The sequence below is a fragment of the Myripristis murdjan genome, chromosome 16 (assembly GCF_902150065.1).
Source record: "Myripristis murdjan chromosome 16, fMyrMur1.1, whole genome shotgun sequence".
Taxonomy (NCBI): Eukaryota; Metazoa; Chordata; class Actinopteri; order Holocentriformes; family Holocentridae; genus Myripristis; species Myripristis murdjan.
Genome location: NC_043995.1, coordinates 16,984,626 through 17,011,828, shown reverse-complemented (window position 1 = coordinate 17,011,828; position 27,203 = coordinate 16,984,626). Strand labels below are relative to the sequence as shown.

The 27,203-nt window shown below is 41.9% G+C and overlaps 1 protein-coding gene across 6 annotated transcripts; it reads left to right on the top strand.

Moving 5' to 3' along the window:
* The first annotated feature begins 292 nt into the window (after positions 1-292).
* hdac9b (histone deacetylase 9b) lies at positions 293-24,813 on the top strand. 6 transcript variants are annotated; one of them, XM_030071675.1, is made up of 12 exons: positions 1,314-1,393; positions 2,457-2,534; positions 8,862-9,103; positions 9,803-9,971; positions 10,946-11,069; positions 11,173-11,294; positions 16,201-16,332; positions 16,837-16,952; positions 18,479-18,601; positions 19,329-19,506; positions 19,694-19,911; positions 22,778-24,813. In XM_030071675.1, exons 3-12 carry the CDS (start codon positions 8,933-8,935, stop codon positions 23,111-23,113), a joined length of 1,689 nt encoding a protein of 562 aa, XP_029927535.1. In that variant the 5' UTR covers positions 1,314-1,393; positions 2,457-2,534; positions 8,862-8,932; the 3' UTR covers positions 23,114-24,813. The 6 variants fall into 6 exon arrangements, with proteins under 6 accessions (XP_029927531.1, XP_029927533.1, XP_029927530.1 ...); XM_030071671.1 differs by lacking the exons at positions 1,314-1,393; positions 2,457-2,534 and adding an exon at positions 293-1,064 and having other exon boundaries at positions 10,937-11,063; XM_030071673.1 differs by lacking the exons at positions 1,314-1,393; positions 2,457-2,534 and adding an exon at positions 294-1,064 and having other exon boundaries at positions 10,946-11,063.
* Positions 24,814-27,203: the final 2,390 nt, after the last annotated feature.

The following is a 27,203-nucleotide window of genomic DNA, read 5'->3' as shown; positions in this document are numbered from 1 at the left end:
CTTGCAAAACACAAACAGTTGCTTTACAAAAACCTTGGGCATAACATATAGCCTACCGGGTACAAGGAAAGTTTACATGTGTATCCTGTAGGCACATCAAAGAGGGGAAAATGAAAAAAAAAGAGTATCATTCTCCCCATGTACCTGGGTGAGAGAACAAAATGTAGACAGGAATAGAGCGAGTGAGCAAGACTGGTTGAAATAAGGAGAGAGAGAGAGCGAGTGGGGGAGAGAGAGAGAGAGAGAGAGAGAGAGAAAGAGAGAGAGAGAAGGAGGAATCGAGCCTCCATCTGCAGAGAGGGAGTCAGGAGACATGCCTTCTGGCAGGAGCTGAAGAAGACAGCTGTGTTTGGTGTGGTATTTTTAAACGCATCAATGCTGCTCCAATCCCCTCGCCTCGCCTGACCTATTTTTAGCCAGGGCTGGCCATTGTTCTATTTCTGTCACCTGTGGGCCACGCAGTTGTTGATTCACATGCAAATGAAGCTTGCTCCCTCCCTGGCTAGCATTACTGCTTCAGTGAGGTGCTCAGTACACAGCGCACGGCTTTCCTAGCAACTGCTTTTACATTTGCTCAATCTCTGCTCAGACACTCCACTGAGACAACAAGAAGCCACAGACTGGAGATAATCAGAGAGAGGAACACATTAGAGAAATAAGAGGGTGGCAGTGTTAAAAGTCGTGCATTTGGACACGCAGGACTTGGCATCTCTTCCTAACACTGTCTGAGTGTTAGGAGCAGACTGAAGCAGGGCACCGGCAGTGTGGGAGCCCAGCAGAAGGAGTGTGTGGTTTGTGTTATTGCTCTACAGTGAGAGTGCTCTCTCTCAGAGGAGGAGGCAGAGGAAGGGAGAGAGTTGGCTGTTGTCTTGGTCTCTCCCCTGAGTGGCTGAGGGGTGGCTCTTGGTGACAGGAAACGCAGGGCTTGCGATGAGACCTGAGCGCTGAGTGGAGTATGCTGCAGACGATTTACGAGGGCGAGTCAAGTTTCTCCACAACAGAGGGGTGCGTTGGACACCAGCAGCTCCTCAACCAGAGCAAGATGCACAACGTGAACAACTCAGGTGACCAGACAGCCCCGTATTTCTCTTCCTAAGGAATCTCGGTTTCTGTCTTCTTTTTTTTTTCTTTCTTCTCCCCTCTTTGCATTCCAGCCTCTCTCTCTTCCACTATCTCTGGATCTGCCAGTCTGTTGCTACTTCTCTGCTGTCTTACATCCTCTGTGCCTCTCTCTCTCTCTCTCTCGCTACCACACACTCTCTGTCCCTCTCTCCCTCTCTCCCATACTCTCAACTCTTTGCTCTCACCCGGTCTCTCGCTCTGTGTGAAAAGAAAACTCAAAACTTCTCAGCACAGCAACGTGGTAGGATCAGGCGCTGCTCTCTGAATCCAGGTATTTACTGTTGTGATGTGCTGCATGGTTTACACTTCCTTGTGAATTTTGATTCAAGTGGGATTGTCACCTGAATAATGTCAAACAAAAACCTTTGTGGTGAGTTAACGAGTCCTTTTGATTATTGTGCTATATTCTGCATGCTTAGGGGGTATTGCTATTCTACCGAGCACTAAAATGAGGAAGTGTTTTAATGCTATTCCCATGCTGTAGCTGCATGAAAAGATTCTCCATGAACATGAAAGGGATGTTGTGTTTTCTGAGCTTCCATGTCAGCCTGCTCTTTTGAGGCAACAGGAAATACTGTGACAAAAATACTTAAGGGACATCTGAAAGTTTTCTCTCAGGATATTTACCACGGACAATAACTGTTCTATTTTTGACCAGAGAATTGAATTGGAGAGTACACAGTTGACATCAGTATGAGTAATGCCTGTTCACTGTATTGACTCAAGATGAGTCACAGCTTCTTTTTTTCTTTTTTTTTTTCATCATTCAGTTATTCATAAAACCTGGTCAATTTATCTCTGCAGACTAGTCCCGTTCTGAAGCATTGTACTCTCTAAAAGCATTTATGTCATCAGGATTACTGGTGAGCATGTGTAATAAGAAAGTGTGTGCTGAGTCCTATGTTTAATTTGTTGAAAAAATATTGTGACTTTTGAGGTGTCTGTACATTTTCTATAGCAGGCGTCCAACAACAGACAACAACATGATGCTGGATTATTTATACTTCTCCTATGTTTGATGTGCATTCAGGTTTCGTTCCCCCCACATAGACTGTCATCATAATCCATGCCCTTTTCTAGACGTGTACACATTTTATTTTGGTGGGAAAAAAAAAATCTTCACTTATCATAATACAGAAATGTCATTGCTCTAAGCCTGACTGCAGGCAAGCATAATGGTGACTGAAAACACTCCAAGGTAGTTGGCTGAGCATGAGGAGATGTGGAAATAAGGCAGCAGGATGACAGGGGGATGACACATTCCGTCTCTGTCAATAGATCAGGATATTTGACTATCCAGCTATAAGAGAAGGGCCTTCTTTCATGTCTTACAGACCTGTGAGCCAAACAACAGATATTCCAAGTGCCTGAAATCGGGCTCCTTGCTTATTCTGTGGGTCAGCTATTCTTAGGTGAGTTATTTTCAGCTTATGGCATTAGCCTGCTAAGATTAGGCGTCTCTGCGTTATCGTTCCATCTCGGCATGCTGCTGCTGCTGTAACAGTGGTTTGGAACAGATATTTATAGAGAATTCTGTCATTTGCCTATTTAATATGTTCTTTCCACTTTTTAGTGCATCACCTGACAATGACTAACATTATCTGTCTAAAAAAAATGCTACTCCAGGATGCCTTTGTATTAGTTTCCTGGGAGTCACAAAAATGTTGTTGACAGAGCAGACATGTTTCCTTTAATACAGACGTGGACATGGGTTCACTCTGTGCCGTGTGTTATGCTAATGCTGTGTTTTTCGGGTTATGTGATGACTGGGATGGTTATTGATTGTTAAGTGGCCCTTGTGGTCAGCTAAATAGGTATAATAATTCAATAAAGCAAGCCTCTTGACATTTTCTATGATACTTCTACTTCTCTACTTTCATGTTTTAGGCAGAACACAAAGATAAAGGACAAAATCTCATTTTCAGTGTGATTAGTGTCAGCAGCATCAAAGTTGTGACTAAAACAGAGGGCTCTGATGGGCTCTCCACCCAGGGAAAACTAATTAGTTCTCCCTGAGTGCAAAATATCATGTACAATATCATGCAAGCTCCTTTCAATAGGGACCTTTCAGACAGTGACAATACTGCACCTTTCAAGTCCTCTTGTCTGTCTCCTGTATCTGTTCACTGTTGCCTCAACTGTGTATATTTGAATTACTCACTGATTAACAGAGCAAGCAAAATAGAAAAACAGACCTATTTTATCACACGTCTGATTCACCAATCAGCTATGAGAAGAACTTGCCACGAAATTGTCACTTATTTTTTAAACCATTATTGAACATGACTGCATATTGTTCTTAATTTAATAAGTTTCATAGAAAGAAAGCCAATCAAGAGCGTGTAGAAACCCTAATGAAAATACATTGGACTTTATGTGTTAAAAAGACTTTCGCCATTTGACATGTTTCTGTTTGGCTATGTGCATGTAAAAGGAATATAGTTTATGTTGTATCTGTGGTGTTCAGTGATGCTGTTCTCCCAGTGGAAGGGTGGGGCGAGGATAGACAGCATTAAGGCAATGAGCTCTGACTGATTGATCTTTATGGCATTTCTCTGACTACATGTTGTACATAACATCAACAGAGACTGGAATAATAATGAAAAAGTCTTTATAAGTGGGACTTCCCAGTTGTCACTTCCAATATGCTACACACTTTACAGCAGAGGGATGTGTGTCCTTCCTCTGTTTACTCGGATTAAGATTGGGTTTATGTTGTTGTGCGTGTTGTTTTGCTAGTGGCTTTGGCAGCACGTGAAGGCTGAATTGGAGAGGACTAGACTTCTTGCTTTTCTCAGTGAATGGCCCGTGGTGGTTCAGCTCAGCTCTCTTTGTTAGCAGATAGCCTGCAAGCCACAGCTCTGGCTCAGCTGCAAGGACGAGCCTGAGTCTTAAAAATAAAGGCCTGTTTCCTGCTTTAGACATGCCAGCTGCCCAAAATAACAAGGCACTTAATGAGAGATCCAGCACCACATTGCAGTCCCCAAGCATCAATTTATTTTTGCCCTGAAACATCTTCTGTATCTCTGTTTCTATTTATACTGTTGAAAAGGGAATTTAAGCTAGCAAACATCTCTATTGCACACTAAATACATACAATATCCAGCACAAAATGTAAACACGAGGTGCACCATTAGGTACCATTAGGTGCACTGTTAAACTCAGAAAGGAAATATACACTGTCTGTGGTATTATGAGGCCAGTATCCCATTAAATGAACACCACTTAAACACCCCCAGTGTAAACACTCGTGTGTTTCAGTGGAACACCAATGCAGCAGCATGCCTTGTGATACCAAACACATGCACTATGCCCTGTAAATTGTGGTGTGTGTGGGGCGTTCTTCTTCTCCTTCTTCTTCTTTTTTTTTTGTTGTTGAAGCTAAAAAGTAGGTTTGAGCTAAATATGGCAGACAGAAGGCAGTAACCTGTTACCATATGTTCAGATTAGTTTGCTGCAGAATACTTGAGACCTATATTCAACAAAGAGAAGCCAAAAGAAAAACAAGAGATGGAAAACTGGGGAAAGGTTAAAATCCAATCATTCACAGTTGAGCCTTTTTTAGTTTTTCTTTGTATTCCTGCTTTATATATATTGCAGTTCAGCAAAAACAATATTGACACCAATTAATAGATTTATTTGGAATTTTGCACAGTTGAGCTTTTTAAAATTTTTTATGCTCACACTATATATTTGTTTAAATATCTGTTCTCTTAATGCAGAAAATAGCTCTAAATAGGCCTAAATTGGGACTGAATTAACATGTACATTTAAATATGGTATGGCTAATGAAGGTGTTCATGTTAAAGAAAATGTTAAAGAGGAGCAGTAGATTGCCCATGCCAAAATGTGTAAATGGGATTAGTTTGTTTGTGCAGAGTTGCTTGGTGCCAGTTTTCCACAGATAAAGCCTGGCAGTTTTGTTGTTGTCATACATTTACATTACATGCTTCAGTGTTGTGCTTCCAAAGGGCTATCTTTAAATAATAAGAAGGTTGGCCTTACTCATGAGTATGCTAATGGGTACCCTGACTGCAGGCTAACTTGTCAAGGCTTAAGGATAGCTGTACCAATTACATTCAATGAGTATGCTCACAATCCCAGTTGCCCCATTTTCATTTAAAGTGTCCGTATGGAAATTTAAGTTACAGTGTAAAATCCAGTGAAGGAAAATAAGCCAAAATTTGAAATGTCAAGGTGGTCTTTAAGCCTAGTGAGCAATTAGTCCACTCAGTGACTAATGTTACTGATACATAAAATATTTTCTTGACTCTGTCCAACAACACTATGAATTCAAGGCTCCTCACATGTCTCTGGTGATGTGTCTATTCTCTCTTTGGGGTGGGAAGCCTGCTAATGTGGCCTGAGGCAAAAAAAGACAGCCATCTAACATCTCAAATTAAGGCTGTGATCGTCACTCTAACCACCACCAAGGCTAATGAGAGGCAGATCGGTTATAGAAATAAACACTTTGGGGACACTGGCGTTGCGACGCTGCAGTGGGAGTGTGGTCACAGGCCATGAGTCACCCTATCCCCCCTTGGCAGCCCCTCCACAGAGAGGAATTTGGGCATGGGGCAGGGTGCTTGTCGCTCCCTTGTGCTAAAAACAAAATTGAGACCTGTCATTCATAAATCTCTTGTTTACCATTGCCTAGAGATACTTCTTGGTACTGTCCAATCAGGAGCCACCTCACTTTCACCTGGGAGAAGTGCACATATCAAGGGGCATGATCACATGTGGCACAACCGGGCCACTGAATCTGAAGAGGCAGGGACCTCTTTGTGAGTGATCACTTCAAAAAGTGACCCAAAAGTTACGTAAATGCAACACTGCGCTTTTATTTTTGCCCATGTTAAATTGAGCAGGCGGCCTCACAAGTGTGACAGTCTTTCGCACATTGTCTATATTAAGACCCTGCTCAGAAAAGCATTTATATTTAGCCCTAGTTACTGGTGGTTCCGTATTCTCCTCTGCCTGGGGTGTATTTTTGTAATACAGCAACAGCAGATTTCAGTTTCAGGTAGTTTGAGGCTACATTTAAATGTTAAATATATAGATGCTAAACTAGCGGCTCTAAATAAGTCTACTGTATTTCCATGATAAGCGCATTACACATTAGTTCTGCTTTTCCTTTGGGTTTCCGCAGGAATACAGTGTCTAACCTCAAACGGCATAGAGAATTTTGGAGATGACGAATGTGAACTGTACTTTTCATGTAGGCAGAAGCTTCAGTGAAGTCTACCTTCGTGACCTCATTACCTCCCCCGAACATTATTTCATTCCATGCACCAGCGTTCCTGTCAACATACTGGACGATGAGCGAACAAGAATAGAACAGGCACATCAGGCTGTGCTTGTTTCCTCAAGGGCCATTTCATACAGCCTTGGCTATCAAAGGTGGCTTAAGCTCTCAGCCTCCTCCTCCTCCTCCCCCCTCCTTGTCCTCTTAAACCACTGTCTGAGATTTTCTGATGGAGGCTCAGCTTGATATGCCGATCAAAGTGGAGCTCCTTAATGCCAGTCACAGCGAGGGTACAGAATGAAATATGAGATTAATTAGATATCACAGTGGCGGATTCTCCCAGGCAGCAGGTGTTTTTGATGCTATATTTAGGTCCACTGGGCAAAAGCAGCACTAGGACTGTCTGACTCTCTGAGCCTTTCAGTGGTTCACAGGTTCACGGCTGCCCCTGGAACAGCGCCTGCGACAAAAGAGTCCTTTGTCAAGTACTTACAAGCTAAGATTAATATTCCCTGTCACCAGAGGAAGGTCTGCGCTACAGGTGCCTGCTCTCTGTGCCTACTGAGCTGTGGCCCTCCTCTGTCATTTGATTGAAGCTGTTTTTAGAACACAGACAGAAAAAGTACAGCAGCGGAGTCCCCTTTAGCTGTCTTCACTCTTTTTAATGTGTTTTAAGACAAGTTATCACCTAGCCACTGAATCTCTTCAGCGCATGTGAATGTTTTGTAATACTTTCTCTCTGTCTCTCCCTTTCTCTCTCGACTGGGGACTCCTTTCTTATATAAGAGCTGAGAAGCTGATATGATAGTCAACATGTCACATAGCCACTGTAGGCAGGAGATGACATGCAGTGAGACTCGATATCTGCAGGATGGGGAGACATAATTACGTCGCCAGCGTTGCCATGGCAGCGGCAAGTTAGGGTGGTGGATACTAGGGTGTGGGGGTTGTCACAGACCAGGATTGCGCCACTTGCTTTTATGTTTCTATTTATAATCATCACCGCCGCATACACACGGAATGGTGGCAATGAAAAATAGGCTGCATGACAAAACAAATGGGCGCCAGTACGCTTCACATAATCAGTGAACAGGAAAGCTTTGCTTCTTAATTGATAGCTACTGGTGACTGATGCTGTCCCTTTTAGCAAGTTTTAACTCCTTTTAGTGGCATTTTATTATAGTTTGTGAGCACAAATGTGTGACAGGACCAGCACAGAATTTTTGATGTGAACATGAAAAAGTGTTTTGTGTCATTTTTTTCTCAGGCTCTCAATGAACAGGTGGTGTAACATTGCTTGTATTTGTTCCCTCAAATGTGACCCTTGAGAAGATTAAGGCAATGAATGCACTCAATAAATCTCCCCTTAGCCACTGGAATTTTAAGTAGGTTTGAATATTTCTTTTGGTCTCAGGATGGAAGAGACATTATACAGTCTGGACAGGGTGTACCTTTCCTTCAATGTTAAATCATGATTAGTATAACAACAATGTTTCTTTAAAAATTGGAAATTTAAGTTGTATCACTGGAGAAACACCCTACTTTATATTTAAAGCCTCATTAAAATAAGGTGAAAGATGCAATATTGTAAAATAATGCTCGTTGAAATTTGCCAACCGGATACAGGAACATGGCTAAAAAAAGAGAGATAAAAAGGATAATGATTGATACTATAGCATCACTAACCATCCTCTATGGGGTAGAGAGATGGAGTAGCCTTGTCTTCTATGGTCTAAACTGGCTATTGATTTTCTCTGTGGAACAGGCTATATATAGAGCTCGGAGACCAAAGGGATGCCCTCTCACTTTGTATCTGGCAATTACTTATTATGGGGAGGTGGCTGTCAAAGACAAAGGCAGTTCTTACTGATGTAGACGTTGCAGCGACTGCACCGAAGAAGAGAGAGATGAAAAGATCACAGGAACAGGAATGCACAAACAAATAAAGGTTCCAAGCTCACAGACTACATCGCCTTGAATCTTTTATGGGAAAAGGGGATATCTGCATGATTCTCTGGTAGAGTCAGGGGGAAGTGTAGCCCTAAACTCCCGTCATTTATTTATAGAACAGTGGACAGATAGGATTTCATGTAAATACTTTAAATGACCATTTCAACATTTCGTGCCAAATGTCCATTGAGTCGGTTATACAGACGCTCCCAGTGGACTCTATGGACGGATATGATCCTGTGTTTGTTTATAGAAACTGTAATATAATTGCAGGTTTCGGAGGATCACAGGAGAGGAGAGAAGGCTGTGTTGCACATTTCGGACTCCCTCTCTTTCTGTCTGTCTGTCACTCTTATGCTCAAAACTACGTGTCACTCCTTAGGATTTTTTTGTAGCAATATGCTGATCTGCTATATACAGTCAATTTTTGTGGCATGATTGGCAGCAGTAAAGGTAAAAAAAACTTAGTTCCATTCACTATCCCATTCACTAACTCTGTTTTCCTCTGTCTCCCTCTTTGCTTTTTCAACTCTGTGGGCAACAGTGGACATTAAGCCAGAGGTGCCGTTGACTGTGGAGCCCTTATCTCCATTAGACCTGCGTACTGACCTGAGGATGCTGGGGCCAGGCTCTGACCCGGGGCTGTGGGAGAGACAGCTGCAGCAGGAGTTGCTCCTCATTCAGAAGCAGCAGCAGATCCAGAAGCAGCTACTCATCAGCGAGTTTCAGAAGCAGCATGAGAACCTGACCCGTCAGCACCAGGCTCAGCTCCAGGAGCACCTCAAGGTCGGTGCTGCACTTTACAGTAGCACGGAGAAGACACAGTGGTGAACAGAACGGTTCAGTGCAGTACAGCACAGCAGTGAGCAGAACAGGGCACAGAGCACAGTATGGCCTTGTGCAGATCAGTAGAAAACATTGCAGTGCAGAACAGTACTGCAGAGTACAACAGGACTGAGTGCAGAAGAGAAGGGAGCAACACAACACAGCATCACTGCAAAAATCTGCATCTTCACAAGTCATTTAGTCCTGTATTCAGTGTTAAAATCTATCAGTAAGAATTAATCCCACTTATTTATAGGAATCTGTGTTCAGGAACAAGTATAAATGTGTTGAAACAAGACAGAGTAATTGCAGATAAGCTCATTAGTATCAAGACAATGGCACTTGCTTCAAGAAAATTCAGGAAACAAGTTGATTAGCATTGGAAATAAGTGGGATTACCTTATCCTATTGGCAAATGTTTCACTAGTTTTAAGAAAAATAAGATCTTAATACATGAGGCTAAATGACTTGTTAACCTCTTTTTTCTGTGAAAGCGTGGTGTAAAACAATACAAAGTAGCATTTTAACAGACTAGCACAGAACAGGAAATCACGACAAAATAGCTCCTGCAGAAACTCACAGAAACCACCATTGTTTTTAAAAATATATTTCTCAGTGTGTGTGTGTTCCATGCTGATGTCTTCCCTTCATGCTCCTCAGCTCCAGCAGGAGCTCCAGGCCATGAAACAGCAGCAGGAGCTTGCTGAAAAGGAGCGGCGTCTGGAGCAGCAGCAGCAGCAGAACCAGCAGGAGAAGGAGCAGGAGAGGCATCGGCGAGAGCAGCATGTTTCCAGCCTGAGCCTCAGGGCCAAGGAGCGCTCCCGAGAGAGTAAGAGCTCATCACCACCACCGTCACCAACCACTCTTACCATCACTAATATCACTCTCAGTCAGATCACATTACTCTTAAAGTATAGCAGCCAGTTTAAGAATTCATATATAGTATGCTATTCTTACAGTACAGGACAATCCAATTGCTATTCATGACCATGAACACCTCTTTCCCTAAGCTAGAAAGCAGTGAACCAAGACTGTGATCTATGGTGCTATAGTACAGCCTTGAGGTGCTCACTGACAATAAATTGGACACAGGCTTTGTGAAATTACGCAGGCCATGGAACTAAGCATCAGTAGAAAATCACAAATTGTTTCATCATGATTCTGGCTGTGGTAGACATGATTTTTTAAAAATATTTTAGATTTACCTATCCTAGATATTGCACTGAACTTGTGTCCTAATGTTAGTCAAGTGCCACTTAGCTCAGAATTTACTGGAAAATGCCTTTCAATGGCATGATTATAAATAGATTTAGATATAGTATTGCATTACTGTCTTTACTGCCCTACATCTAATAATAGATATGATTAATGGCTTTGTCAGGTCTGTAATGTAACACCGTGCCTGCAACTGTAATCCTCCAATAGGAAAGAACATTTCAAAACATTCTGTAGTGTCACTGGAACCAGTTTGGTGTTCCTGGACCACTAGGGGGAGATCTTCCTACATGATCTGTGGTGCTCGTTGACTCCACAAAGATGAACTCAATGAAAAAAAGAAAAAAAAGAAAAAAAGGAAAAATCTAATTTTCTTTGTGCCTTACGACTTAAGTGATGAATTCCAGGAATAAGATCAATGTTATGTAACAGGTGGTATAGCAAAACAGCTGAATAAATCTGTTTTAAAAAAAAAATTACAACAGGGCAACATTTAGACTTATTGCTTGTAGAAAAGTGTATCATGAATCTTGGCTGTGAGCCCTAGGGTAACCCCAATCCATTTGGCTCTGGCTTCTGGTGTCTCAGGTGCAGTGGCCAGTACAGAAGTGAAGCAGAAACTCCAAGAGTTTCTGTTGAGCAAATCAGCCAAGGACCCTGCCAGCAGTGGAGCCACTCATTCTTTCATCCATCACCCAAAACTCTGGTACACGTAAGTGCTTTACATATCCTGTATTTGACCAAAACATAATTATCATATAGATCATTTTGCGCTGTATTTTAATGTTTTCTCTGATGCATTCTTGTGCGATCAGGTCCTCCCACCACACATCACTGGACCAAAGTTCTCCACCTCTGGGAGGCGCCTCCCCCACCTGCCAGTACACCCTGCCATCCCCAGTAGAAAGCAAGGACGACTTCCCCTTGAGGAAGACAGGTTTGCTAGCTTGCACACACACACACACACACACACACACACACACACACACAAACACAGACAGAAAAGTACAGGGAAAAGCACTGCAGAGCCTCACAGACATCAACTAGTTGAGTAGGATTTTCCTTTTATTAGAAATTTTCCATGAATGAGTTATTAATACATTCAGTGTGCCATGACCCTTGTCAGTGAAGAGGTCGGTCTACCCGTGGAGTATTTCCTGAGGATGCTGATGACCTGCTAATAACATCAGTTAGGCTCATTATGACCCCTGCCCCTCTGCTTTTATTGCCTCAGGGCTCGGCACCGCTGCTTTCATAATGGGTGAGGTATGCCAGACCAGTTACCGAAGCCTTCCTCATTTCTTACCCAGATTCTCAAACATATGGCTGAGCATAGGCATCAACACCCACAGTTAAATTCTGTTTATCACTTTACAAGCTTAAATAATAATTACCGTTGTTTGTGCTGAAATTTCCTTGCTGTTATTTAAAAGAAGCCACGTTTGTCCCCATGTTGCAATAACATACCAAGTTCCAAGGCTTCTTTGAACAGTTTAGCAGTAAATGGGGGAATTAAAGAGGATTAATTTCTCCTGAGTTATGGGCTTTAAAAACTATTTTGAAAACACACAAATTCCCACCAAAACGCGGCTCAGGTTTGTTGGTTTAAAGTTTGAGGAACCCTTTGGGGATGGCTGTATAAATAAGAATTATACCTCCCTCTTGGTTTGCTCAAGCACAAGTGCTTGCCAAGCTAAAAACTTCATAATTCTGCAGTGAGGTCACCAAATTACATTATGCTCTTTTCCCCTCTGTGTCTCTTTTAATTATATTGGCAAACAATTATACTTGTTAAGTTATTTAACTACAGGCCTGTCATGTTGTGTATATACACAATTTAGAGATCAGGCAAAAGGAATTATATCTTGTAATATAAAATGCAACTCTGGGTCATTATAGAGTCTGCATTGCAGGAATAAATACCAGAAAGGTACATGAAAAGCAATTTTGTTCATTGTAATTCTTTTGAAATCATGGAAACCATCTTCTCAACAGGGAAGTACAGCCTCTCAATATATATTTTCATCACAGGAAACGTGCCTTTAAACTCAGGAGGCACGGAGCGGCCCCACAAGTATAATAACCAGTTGAAGACAGCTTTTAAAAAATAACAAAGCTCCTGGAAATGACTCTAAATTTATGTTAGCGTTGTTTACCTGTGACAGTTGGATGCAGAAAAAAGCAAGTTTAAACAAATTACAAGGGGTATAGAATTCCCATCTCACTCCCTGTCAAACATGGCATTTTCATTCTGTCATTCATGACCAAACCATCTCCCCATTTCTAAGCGTGATTCTCATGCACTGATAAAACCACAGAAAACTATTTCTCGGCCTTTGGATTCCAGAATCTATATGTGGTCATTTCCTGCACTGGCCTTCCTCCCCCACTTCCTGTCTGTCTTCATTAAAGTCCTCTGAGAGCTTGGCACGCAAGGGGGACACACAAAGGTAGCGTTGTTCCCCAAGCCACTGGCTGTCACTGATAGCTGATTGGCAGGTGTTACTGAGTACAAGGACTGGCACAAGCAGGATGAACCTAGACAGGACTGTTTGTTTAAGCAAAGATAGCTCTCTGAAAACAAAATGGAGATGACTCGAGTGCTCCATGCTAGACACCCCACCGCTTCATTTGGCCAAAGGGCCTCACACCGCCTTCCTATGGTTGAGGTTAAATTTGAGTTTCTACTTTTATGATGCACTTTAACACTGCTAACCTGGTTCACACTTGATCTGTTGGTTGAACTCCTCTCATAACCATGATTAGCAAATCTTTTTGTCTTCTTTTTTTGAACATAATTAATTCATGTTTCAGCAGACAGCCCATTAAATATGAATTTTGTGAAAGTATAGTTGATGCATTTGCCTTTTTTCCTAAAAACAGGAACCAACTACTGCCTGTGTTTTCACCTAAAGGTGCTGACTGTACTCAACTCCAAACAAATTTTTGGTTATGTACCCTTTGAATAGCCTCTGTGTGTGCCTTAAAACAAATACATCTCTGGAGACAACTTGTTCAACTGTGAACCAATAAGCATTGAAAATTCCACACCAAAGAAGAAAGCTGTACTTGGATCTATATTGGCTGATCTATTAATCAACTTATTATCCTTGAATCACACAACAGTTGTGATGCCCTTGGCTTTTTAACACTCGCCCCCAAAAGTTGTTTAAAGAATTTCACGTGATTAACTTGTTTACTTGCTATATATCCTCTTTGTGCCGTGTCCAGGGACTAGAATAGACTGGACTAAGGGCACGTGATAGTCTGTGGCAAGAATAGTTGCAGCTTAGCAGTAAGAGGTGCAACTCCCTCTCTGGTCTTGACCCACTTACCAAAACGTGTGCATTCAGCAGGTGCAGCGAAATTTCTCAAATGTGGCCGTACAAAGGTAAAACTGAGAAGCTGAGATCAAAGTAAACTTCTTGCGGCATCTGCCTATGATGAGAATGATCTGATCTTTAAATATCACAAAGATTGATTCAGGGATTAAGACAGTGAGTATGTGAAGCTGTGAGGGATTGCACTGTTGCATCAGTGAAGCTGTTGGAAGTGCTACAAAGCTGAACATAACAAAGAAGAGCAGGAGATGTGTGTTCATTTTTTTCCATTTCGGCTTCCCTTTACACAGCAATGGCAGGCACAATGAGCAGCAAGCCATTCCAATATACACAACTCACAGTTACAACAGCAGCGTTGCAGAATTTCCCACTCAGCCATCTGCTCAGGTCCGCTCCTCTGATGGACGCCGGCACTCACACTTACAGCAGGGTGAAATTCTGATGAAGTGGAGATGGCATAACACATTGAGATTGCAAAACCACTAGCCCTGCAGCAACACTTTCAAATGTAATAAGGTGATTGATTTATGACCCTGGTATATTGCTGGCATATATATTTTAGCTGCCTGACGAGCCTGAGCAGACTGTCAGCTATAGCTGAAGTGACCCAGGTGTTCAACGTATAAGCTTTGTTAGACACTGCTGCTGCCGTCATTGCCTCCTGTTGCGTCTCAGAGCGGGGTATTTTTTTCCTCATGGACACCAGTGAGAAAGTGTTTGTCCCCATGCTGCTGTCTAGTGTTCCCGTGGCGACCGATTGGGATGCGTAGCTTGGTGGCGGCAGTGTGTAAAAATAGAAAGCAATCAGGGCAGCGGGGCGTGAAGCAGATTCATACGACTCCCAACAGCGTTTTCTCTCCGTTTATTTCTCCTGCCTCCCTTCCTCCTCCCTCGACTCTTTCATTTTACCTCACACCCACAGGATTAGAGGTCTATGCCACGTTATTCAAGGGGGAGAGGGTTTTGCTGCTTTTGACAAAAGCCAGAAATAGCAGCATCTGGCCCGCTCTCCAAGCTGTGCCCCCACTGCTACCCCCTCTGCTCTTCCCTGTAGTTATCCAACATCATAGTACCACTTTACGTCTCCATGTACAGCTGTATGTTGTACTCATTGCAAAAAAGGCCTTTTTAATTATTGATCTGAACTAAATAATTGACTCAAGTTGACTATTGTGTAACAGAAGGTTTACGTAACTTCAGTATAGGTCTGTGCACTGGTTTTCCATTGGGAGACCAGCTAATCTATTCTGCTTGTTTATTCCGGTGTGTGATGCTTGCAGTGGGATTCCATGTCTGATGGTTTGATGGGAAGTCCATATGAGACTCAAAAGCACTGACCCAGTGAGTCACAGTCCCAAGGCCTACACGGGAGCATGCCTTGCCAGTCAGACACAGCAACTCTTACTTGCAGTCACAACTGTATTCCTATGACGCCATCGTTTGCCCTTTCATACCCCTTTAAACCTTCCTGGATCTACCCTTCTGTATTTCTATTTTTACTGAGTTACCCATATTCCGCCTTCTCTCAGTACCATCTGTGCCACACACCGTTTTTTTTTTTTTTTTTTTTAATTTGAAAGGAGCTTAGTGATCTGGCGTTGTCTTTTGTTCCCTGTGGTAGGTAATTATACTTTCTTGGTTGGTGCTTTCAGAAACAATGGGCATGGACAAATCCACATGGGTAAAATTAGCCTTTATTGGTCAATGGCTGTATTCCCTGATTTGTTAAGGAAAACTCATGCACAGACCTTCTGCTTTTGTGAAAAAATACTTCAGGGTGTGAAACAAAATAATTAAGACAAATGTGCTTAAGCCCATTATTAAAACCAGTGAAGAAGTTTGAAAGTAAGGCGTCCACGGTGAAAAAGACCACTTTACAGTTTCTTTCAAATAGTGACCGCCCCTTAGGACTTGGTTAGTAAGTCTGGATCAGTTCAGGTCAGACTGTGCGTGTGTGTGAGCGACTTAGGGGTGTGTTAGGACTGTGTATTTGGGTATCTCTGTTTTGCATTAGGAGGAGGGGGGTGTGGGGAGAGCTTGAAACATCTGCCATGTTTTTGTGTTAGTTTAACTGCTGCTACTGTATCAGACTGTGGTCACCAGGGCGGCAGGTAGCGGACTCTTTCACTTAGAGCCTGTGTGTTGCTCAACCTAATTTAGTCCAGATGAGGTGGAAATGGGCCCAATCCTGACTCATTTAATTTCTCTGAACCTTGCTCTGAATTTCACTGAAGCTGTTTGCATTGTGAGGCGTGACAGTGTAACTTATTTTTTAACTCATTTGTAGTCTTTTTCATGTGTTTTTTATTTCTTATTTTACAACATTAATAATTTCCTAAAATGTTACAGTCCAGCTATAGTGTGAGGAAGGATAGTTTTAGATCAAGTCACATTGCAGTCATATGATTGTTTAATTTATCTCCACGTGATTTGGGGTGTGCTTGCCATCCAAACAGTGTGAAATGAAACTTACATAAGAATTGCTTTTCAATTCTTCTCTAGCCTCTGAACCCAACCTGAAGGTACGGTCCAGACTGAAGCAGAAAGTCGCAGAGAGGAGGAGCAGCCCAATGCTCAAAAGAAGAGATGGCAACATCATAACTCCTTACAAGAAGCGGGCTCTGGAACTGATGGGTACGCAAGTCACCTGGCTCTAGATTTTATATTTTTAATGCCCCTGTTTAACTGACTGAGGGTGTCACATGCTCTTAGCTGAGTTCACTGTATTATGTAATACCACACTCTTTTGTTTATTTTTAGATATCTGTTTTTAATTCCAAAGCATTTCCTGTTGCAGCATGTAACACAGACACCTCTGTATGATAACATCTGGAGCTCCAAATCTAAAATAAATAAATAAATAAATAAATAAAAGAACTTAAGACCTTAGTGTCACTATTGTAGCTCAGAAATGCATACCAAGAGCCACCGTGCACTGCAGTAGCACATAATGACAATGGCGCTCCCAGATAAGAAATAAAGTTGTAATAAGGCAGCCATGACTATGCACATTAAACTGTTTGGAGGCTGCAGCTGTCTTGCCAAGCCTCTGTGTTATTATGTGTGTGTGTGTGTGTGTGTGTGTGTGTGTGTGTGTAGTGTGTGAGCATGCATATCTAACTCCTTGTTGTTCCACAGACTCTACGCCCACTAACAGCGCCCCTGGCTCCGGCCCCAGCTCACCCATAGGGGCCTCCAGTGCCCTGGGGGCTGAAAATGGACCCTCCTCTCTGCCCACGACCACAAAAACTGAGGTATGTTTCTAAATCAAATGCAATGCTATTTTTTTTGCCAAAAACCTGAAACAAAGGCTTACTTCTGCAAAAAGTTAACTTCTTATGTCAGAGCTCAAACAGTCTGCCTGCCTGCCTGCATGCAGCTATAAAAACAGCCAGTTGTCCCTTATTTGTTCATAGCCCTCTGTCTGCTACACTCCAGTGAAAATGGCTCCCCACACTGACATTAAAGAGGCACAGCTTGACCCATATGTCTGTACCAGCCATTCTGTTCACTGATTCCTCCAAGTTTGCTTGCATCAACGATGATATGATAAAGCAGGAAAATAAAATAAATGCCCAATATTTGTGTTAAAATACGAAACTCTTCCCTATAGCAAGCAGTGCAGAAATAATAAAATTAACACCTTGCTCGTTTTTTCTACCCTACATGTTTCTTACAAATGTTCTGTACAATCAGTTCTACAATTATACTCTACAAAAAAAAAAATGGCTGTAAAGTTTCTGTTGGCTTGTCATTGTATTTCTGTCACTGACCTGGCTGCAGCCATGCACCAAGTTGTTCTGAGGCGTTTCCCAATAGATTCATGGCTGAGTTACTGACTGAGTTCCCCCTGGACCTCGCTCACAAAGGAAACCATTATGGAGGGTGGCAGATATGACACATCTCTGAACAATCTTAACTGAACAGCTGTGTTTTCCTTAACCATTGCTGTTTACTCTCCCTGGGACCTCCAGTGACATGGAGAAGGGAGAGCCGCCCTGACATCAGGCTGAAGGCCGGGGCTCGGGGAGGCAGACAAACTGTGGAGTTTAATTGATATCCCAGGCACTGGTAGCCAAAGACACCCACATGCTAACAACATAAACATAAAGGATTGCTATTGTATCGGCCCAAGCTGAGACTCTCATGAAAGTCATTGGTGGACTGTTGGGCTGCCCGTAGACCTCATGCCTGTTGCAAAAGCAAGGCATGTTTGTGCACCGTTACATTAGGTATCCTTTTTCAGAGGGAACAGGTCCCTCGGGTCAAATATGGGCCGGATATCCACATACAGGTCACTGAGTACTGGTAGGGGTTGGAAGGATAAACATGGCTGTTCCAAAACCACATGCTGGTCCACTGCTCTGCTGGGTACAGGAAGTATGCCCCAGTGCTGATGTTCTCTGAGAGAGTAGCCTCAGGGTGGGGAACAGCGAGCAGGAACAGGGAACTGGTCAACCGGGGACTGAAGAACTGAGGACTTTGATGGTACGGTAGATTTAGGGGTTTCAATGTTTTGTAATAGGCGAGCATATCATCCTCACTGGTGCCATTCTGCGAGGCTCTAGGTTACTTTTACTGCCACTGTTTTATATCATCCATCATAAAAGCTCATACCTTTTCCCTTTCAGCAAGGAGGGCTGTTGTTCGTCATAGCGCATTAACATTTATACCATTGCTGTTGTTGCTTTTTGAAATTGTCCATAACGGGATTTCTAAATCTGTCGCCTCCTCCTAAATCTTTCTCTCTCTCTCTCTTTCTCTTGTACCTTTGATGTAGAGATGGCCGTCCCAACCACGATTATTCCGACCTGAGGGCTCTGTGTCGATGCTGAGCTTGTACACGTCTCCCTCTTTACCCAACATCACTCTGGGTCTTTCAGCTGCATCCTCACCTATTAGTGTGAGTACAGCAGTTGCCAAGGCTGATGGATAACCTGTGTGTTAGCCGTCACATGTTTTTTTACAAAACCAGTTCTTGCTTGAAATGCCAGGTCAGTGGTTTACTTGGCTGTGAGTTAAAAGCCTTGCCGTCAGTGGCTGTCTGGGTTCTGTGTACGGCCTCAGGTCACTGACCTCTGGCCCCACATGATTTTATCGCCCCTAGATAAATATTGTTCTGAAGTGTCTAGTGTCAGGCCTGCTCTTATTTTCCTCTATTACCTCATTCATCACAGCTTTTTAAGAGTTCACATCCACTCAAGTGCAACTCCAGATAACACAGCACATGATATATCATCTTTTAGCTCACTGGCACATTCCAAAGGAGCCTGTTCATCAGCTGCTCTGACTTCTAACCATTGATGTTCTCATATTTCAGCATTACACAATAACCGATTTATAAATACAAAGAGAAGTCTGATTCATTCACAGAGAATGGTTGACATTGTTTAGTTTGGTCGGTTAAAATGAATGGATGTAATTCTTAAAAATGATTGTACATGGCTACTGATAGGCCTGTAGGGACAAAGGATATGGCCTTTGGACAGAGGGATGTTATATTGAGGTAAAACGTATTGAGGCAGATTTTTAATTTGTGATGTAATAAATTTGACTTGACTTGACTTGACTACAGCATACATAACCTGAACTGGAGATTATCCATAGTTAATCTTTGTCTCTGTTCTTAGGCTGCCATGGGGTTGAAGGAAAGATCCACAGAAATCAGGCATGGGCTGCCTGGGCAGCTGCTGGGCCCTGTGCCCTTACAGACGGGCTTGGAGACCAAGGTGAGCCCCAGTCACCAGGCTCTCCTGCAGCACCTCCTCCAGAAGGAGCAGATGAGGCAACAGAAGATACTCTCCTCTGGTGAGTCCTCCTTGCAGTCAGTGTGAGATACAGTATGAAAAGAATACAGAGGGCCAGTATTTTTTTCTTTATTACACACAGGTTTATGATGAATTAACCTAATTTACAATATGACATTAGAAGACAGCTGATTAAATTTTTAAAATTAAACAAACAAAAAAAAAATCTACCTTTTTTGGTGACCAAGGCCAAGGCTCCATGCCGTCCCACCCTCAGTCCCCTCTGGCCATGAAAGATCGCCCCTCCACCAACAGTCGTCCAAAACTACCAAAACACCGGCCCCTGAACAGGACCCAGTCGGCGCCACTCCCACAGAACACACTGGCCCAACTAGTCATCCAGCAGCAACACCAGCACTTCTTGGAGAAACAGAAACAGTACCAGCAGCAGGTCCACATAAATAAGGTATTGTGCTGTCCATCTTTATTCAAATCACAAGGGAGAACTTTGACTTTCAGATTGCATTTTGCAGCATTTTCTGTTCCTCTTCAGGTCTCGTGAGGTCTTATTTTCCTGCAGGGAGCCTGATTTAATCATTTTAAACACACAAATGCAGATCTATTTTTAGCCTTTTGTAAAAGCATCTGTGGTAGCTCAAGTTTACAGAGCCGGGCCCAAGTCTGTTCTTCCCTGGAATCCTGGTGTTATTTCTGCTAAGTAAAGAACTTCTGCCTGACTTCAAATGGGGAAGAAATGCTTCCCCTGCACTAATTCTGTTATCATAGCTTAAGGCATCAGTGCTGTTCACATGCTAACTCTGTGAAATTCAATTCAGCCAAGTTCAAATGAAGGAAAAAGTGCCCAGAATACATTTTGTTCCTCTGTGGCAATATTTGTGTTTCTGTGAGCTGGCCGTGGTGACCTCGCCATACACAGAGTGTAATTATTCTGGTGAGGGAAGTGTGTGAGGTGGCAGACACTGTGAAAGGCAGCATTGTGTGAGCTCACGTACTGATCTGTCCCAATGCTAGGCTTTGAAAGAGCCATGGGAACCATTGAGCTTACAAGTGTAACTCCTAACTAGAGCTAATAAAAAGCACAAAGCACCACAGCACTTATTGAGTTCTACTTGCTGGTGTGATATTTGAAATAATACTTTACAACTAATGACCGAAGCTAACAGAGAGCTTAAATTAGTTTCAGATATATATTTATATTTTTTGAAAAAGTGTAGTCAATATCATATTAAAAGAGCTGGGGAATAATAAGGACAACTTGTCTGGAAACATATGAACGAGCCATGCTGTGAACACTCAGGCCAATGAGATCACATGTAAAGCCTCCCTAAGTGGAGGTTATAAATGGCCACTAATCAGGGATGAGCCCTCAGTGTTTATTGAGCAGGATCTCTGAAACATTGTCCTAATTAATTTCCTAGTAGAGGCTTGGCCGGGCTTGTTTTTGACTGTTCTTCAGTGCCTACAACAGTAGGGGGCACTAATGGAAATTTACAAGAGCTTAGGGTTTTAGGAAGAGGTATAAACAGCATTCACTAATGCCAAGCTAAAGAGGTAATTCTTAGCTGAAGGGATATTTATATAAGGCCTACATTCTCTAGGCAAGTGTTAGTGCTTACCAGCTGATAGGGTTAGGTATTTTTCAATCTTGTCCCCAGAGCCCCCTTGTGGCAGAGTAATCATACAGTATCATGACACAGTCAATCTAGTTAAGCAAATCTAAAAACACTACAGTTTCGCTATCTAAGATAGAAGCTGAAACTATCTGCAGGATAGTCTCAGGTTGAAGTCACGTATCCCTGTTTTGATTTGTCTTGGAGAATGCAAAAAAGCCTGGCATTAAATGTCTAGACCTTTGAACCCCAATTCCATATGCAGTTGTTAATCTGCAAAGTATTAGTTTAATTAGTTTAAATGTTTTACACATGGAAATTTAGTATAAATCTGTGAATGTGGGATTCTAGTTTTAAGTTTGGAAAATTTGGGCTGTCCACTGCTAGTGCAGATAGATGTGTCCATAAATTGGTACTCAGAGTGAACATTTAGTTGAGTCTGGCCTGCTAAGCCCATCTCAGCGTACCTCCTACATCTCCATTCCAGCATCAACATGAACAGAAAATAATCATCACATAATTTACACAGGGAAAAAACACATAATTGACATGTATATCACCCACTCCTCTGACTTGGTGCACTGTATTTTAAAAATAAAGTAACTGAGTGACAGCACTGTGATGACCTGGATAACCATTGACCCACACAGAGATGCGCATACTATTAAGTGAAAGTGCATGTTAATATGAGGCACTGCTCAAAATGGTTTGTGTTTACCAGCCAGCTGAACTTAGTCAACTACTGCAAAAGCAGGCGCGCTGAAAAAACATGTGCAACACTAGCTGAATAGAAGCTACTTGACTTGTTGAGAAACGAATCCATTAATGTTACCAAGTCTGGTGCCCTCAACTTACCAGAGCCCCTGGTCTACATGCAAACCAGGGTCAAGCCAAGTCAGTTTGATGCATCCCTTTGTCATGTCATTGAAGTTAGTTATACTGAATATAATTATACAAGCACTGAATTCAGTAATAATGAATTTTTAGGGAAGAGATTTATTCCAAAATGAGATATCCATCATTTGAAAATCTTTTTTCCTGAAAAAGGATAGCACTTTGAAAAGAAACACTTGACATGCATGAAGTCAGTGCATTTTTATTTCACCACACGTTCTATAAATGTCAGTATGCTCTTGAGTTTTTGTGTTTTGTTTCACTGGAAGAGAAACTTATTCTTTTTAAAAACAGTACATCAGACTGAATTTATAAACATCAGTGTTCACACATACTGTGAAAAATATCCCAGTCTTTGCTTGCCACAGTTTCCCACTACAGGTAGTATGCATGATACATATTTTTAGGCTTGTGCATATAGCTTACTTAAACAATTTAAGGCATTGGGCCCATTAATTACCTTAATATTTGGTTAGCTGAATTTAGTGATTTATACCCAGCTCCTCAGTTTGAGACTGGGCAAGAGGATGTGTTTTTAAAAATTATTCCATTTCCTGATAGTTTAAGTGCAGCTAAGAATAATTAAATGACTGGAACTGTGAATACTCAGGTGAGAGCTGTGCCTGGTTCTCTAAGTAAGGAAAATAAACTCAGTGCCATGTTTTATGAAGCACTTGGATATATTTGGATGCCTTTTGCTTTTTAAGATTTCTATTTTAGATTTGAACTGATCATACCTAAGTTAAATTGTTAAAGGTTATTGGCTGCAGCATGTCATCATTAATGTGGAGCTAATGTGTTTTGCAGCTGTTGTCCAAGTCCATTGAGCAGTTACGTCAGCCCAGTGCACACCTGCAGGAATCTGAGGAGGAACAGGAGGAGCAGCACAGAGAGCAGAGCATGCAGGAGGACAGGCTGCCCCCTGGAGGAGTCATCCGGAAACACACCCTCAGCAGTAGCAGCAGCAGTGGCAGCAGTGGCTCCTATGGGGAGCTTCCCGATGCTCACTGTGGGGTCATCAAGGTCAAGGAGGAGCCGGCTGATAGCGAGGATGAGGCTCTGACCAATCAGAGCCTAGAGTCAGAGCAGAACGCCTATCTTCACCAGGTCAAAGGGAGACTAGTGATAAGAGCCATGATCTAAGAAGGGAAGGGGATGAGCTCACATACTCCAACATTCGCAGATTAACAAGTATCTACAGACATGTGCATATACATCCATGCAGTTTACGCAGATACATACGCACACATAAACACATGCATACACACACACACACACTCACCCGTGAACACAGCAGCCATTGCACAGAGTAGGCCAACTCTCCCTGCCACGGCATGTGACCCTTTGTCACTCAGCTGCAGCCTCGCCCCACACCCTAGGACTCTCCGTCTGTGAACTTTGTGTAGTGATTTCTGTAAAGTACGTTTCATCGTTGTGTATATAATATAAAGAGAATTTAGACCGTTCATTCTTTATAAGAGCTGCTTTGATTGTCTCAAGTCTGCTCAGCTGACAGATGGTTTTATGTATGTATACTGTGGATTTAGCATCAAAGATGATTTCTAGAGGAAAAGTTGAACAAGTGTACAGCTTTGAAAAACAAACTCATGTTCCTGTTGTGTACATTTTTGCCATAAAATATTTGAATGCTGTTCTGTCCACTTCAACAAAAAACGATCACACAGTCCTTACAATGTGTTGAAGAATTTTAAAACACTACATTCTCTGTTGTTCTCCAAAATCTGTGATATTGTTCTCTATGTTAGCAGGTCTCAGAAGTGAAAATAATGAGCATGCCCACATCTGTCTGAGAGAGAATGTATACTTAAATCCTAGCAGAGGAAGCTCCCCATGACAAAGTTTGCACTGGGAGTGATATTGCCATTGGAATATGGTTCACCGCTCATATTGCAGTTTAAAGGATAAAGCACTAAATCCATGCTTGGGTGTGTAGGCATCTCCAACACATCCCAAGTCTCTGTGTCTCCAGGAGCAGTCCCAGAGCCAGGACCCTGTGTTAAGCTGAGCTCTCCTCCCTCTCTCCCTCTGGGTCCAAATCAAAGCTCAGCCGGGTTCCTGCCCAGCTTTCAGCAAAGGAGTCAGACAGGGAGAGAGAGGGAGAGAAAGAAAGAGAGAGAGAGAAGGAGAGAGAGAGGGCCGGGCAGGAAATGCCTTCTAGAAGCCAGGAGTTGGAGTGATTCATGTGTGCAGGAATGTTGAGAGAAGAGGACCTAGGGTTGGAGGAGTCCAAGGGGCCAGGCTTGAGAATTGATTTACTGTCAAGGCGAATTACAAAGTGAGTGGGGATATGGTTAAGGGAGTCCTTTTTAAAGGGAATCGCTTCCTTCGTATTCCCTAGTGACATGCTTACCTCAACATGCAGGTTTGATGTTACTTCAATAAAAAACCCTGGATGGGACCTTGCTTCTCTTTTCAAGACTGTTTTCCCCTGAAAGTGCCCGTTTCAACATGTATAGTCTGTCTTAAAGTGATCAATCAAATGTATTGCATAGCTGTAAACCTTCCTGTTTCATTTGTACTGTCTACTAAATGTAAAAATGCTAGTATGGGGTTCTGTGTTTGGATTCCTGTGAAAGGCAAAACTGTCTGTCTTATACTGTACATTCAGATTGTCCAGTTTTAATGTTTTAGTGTAAGTAAACACCACAATCAGAACAATGTGAGTCTTGTTCTCTTGCTCCTTTGATTTGGTTGTAACAAGAACTCCTTTGCTGCCACCGGGGGGGTCCTGTGGTCTGTTCATAGCAGTTTGCGTTTCTTCTCTTTTTTGCCTTGTGTGACAAACCTTTCTTTTTTAAAATAAAGTTCATTCCCCTATTCATGGTTTTTGAGTTTTTGCAGATCATTCATATTTACATCTAGACTGTTTGGGTTACTATTTTCCTGCCACTTTGCTCTTTTAGGCCTAAAACTGCAAAATGTTTTTGTTTTGTTTTGTTTTTTTTCTGAATACACTGTTCATAACTCTTACTTTGCATGAACATCTCAAATAGACTGCCTAAATCATTAGGCAGGCCTGCTTTTCCCACACTAGGTCCTATAACCCAGCTCTTCATTTTTAGGGGATCTATGTAGCCCTTTAAAGGGAGCTTAAGAGGCTTTCAAAACATTTCTTTGATGTGAGCATGCAAGGCTCCTTGTGGCAGTGTTAGAGCAGTCAAGATAAGGTGAGCTCTGAGCAGTTGATATATGACTTGCGCTGATACTTTCAAACCAAGCTTAAGCAATTTCACAGCAAGCTTAGTTCATGTGACTGCATGATATGGTATACGTGCAATGATGAGACCGAAAAAGCTCACGCTCAGTCTGTAGTTGTGTTCTGAACACATTAGTCTGAGAAAACTCTGAGAAGTATAGAGTCTGAGGAGACTATAGAAAAAGTCACTAGGCCAATTCTGTGCTATTTCATGGATATGATGATTCTTCAAGTGAGAACCTTTTACAGATAGATGGTATAATACATAGCAAGACATGTTTTGATTTAGCAGGCCCACTCTTTCATGAAAGCTCTTAAAATATTTTCTCAAAGGTGTAGAGTTACTTCATATTAGGAAGCATTTGAGTCAAATTAGACACTGATCCCCCCCTTCTCTCTCCCTTTTTTTGTTTTGTTGTGTTTTTCTATCTTTGGCTTCAGGCCCATGTGATTTTAAATGAGCTATTACACAGACAGAAAAATAACGAAGCCCAAAGTCCATCTGCACCACCCCTCTGCAGCTGCTCATGGAGCCAGTTGTAAAAGAAAACAAGCGTTTTTAAAGGTGTCCAAATGTCCAAGTAAGAAAGACACAGGCCTACCTATTACCTCCAAGTGGACTGGAGTCTTCATAAGGTAAATGTGGCTTGACGTGCTGCAAAAGTTGTGAAATTGAAAGCAACATGTACTTGCATGCATATATGTATGATAGGAGAAGATGATGATGATGATGGCAGAATAGCCTACGGTAAAGACTTTGCATAATCTCCAATTCCATACTGTTGAAGTCCCAAGGGTGGCGTCTCAGGTTACCTTATTTTTAATGTATGAGATCCAGCAATCAAGCACTGAATTTGAGCAAAGCAAACATGAATCAGTTACCATAGAACTTATATACAAATATATATATACAGTCAAAAAGCCTGTAAGTCATGAAATAATGTCTTTATGTTTGGAAGAATTAGAATGAGAATTTCATGCAGAGAATAGTGTGGAGGAAAATGCAACTATTTTGATGACATTTCAAATCATTAGACTCAGAAATTCTAACACATGAAGAAAACCTATTGACTTAAAACACTTGCATGGATGTCATGACGTCAGTTAATTTCTTGTGTCAACTTTCTATTGACCATGCATTATATAGCCTGTGTTACATGGATAAAACTGTTGTCAGATTTCCTAGTTGAGAATATCAGTCTGTCCACATAAGCCAGTCTTACTATGATTCCAAGTGAATTAAAGTACTGTCCATTCTCAATCAGGTCATTTTGGATTTACTGTACTTACTGTACAATGGCAACAAAATTCCATAACCAGATGGAAGTTCAGTGGGTTTCAAGTGCTCAAATTAGAGCCTGGTTGGTTGTTGTTGTCTCCATCTAATCAGGGATTGATTTATACCAAAGATCTAAGATGAATGTAACTCACAACAATTAACTATTTTATATGTTTATATGATTATAAATAAAGTTCAGTATGACCGACACTGAGGAATGTTCATCTCTTATTTATTTTTCAAAACACTGAAACATCTGGCTGCATATCATGTACATCATGTTAAAAAATAAATAGAGAAATTAACATATTTTTCCTGACTTTGGGTCATATTGAACTTTACTGGAGTCTCGTGATCCAGCACCAGATTGAATGAGAAGAAGTTTATCTGCGGGGGAGCACATTGCTTCTGAAGCAAGCAAAAAAATCAGTACTCTGGGTCACAAGGACCATGATTAAAAACCACTAGCCTCATGATAATGTGTTTATAAAGCCAGTTCCTGATATTAGCTAGAGAATAAAATAATTCAGTGGGTTGATAAACTAAACACATCCAGAATTTAGTTCTGAATTGCTGTGTACATGCTGCATTTGCAAAAGAACGTGGTGGGGATGCCAGGAGGTGAAATTTTCCTTCTCCATCTCATCTGAGTTTATCCTCTGGCAGCATCTATCCTCCAGCTATTTTTTTCATGCAGCTATTAGATGCCCTCCTGAGGACATTTCACTGAGGCACTG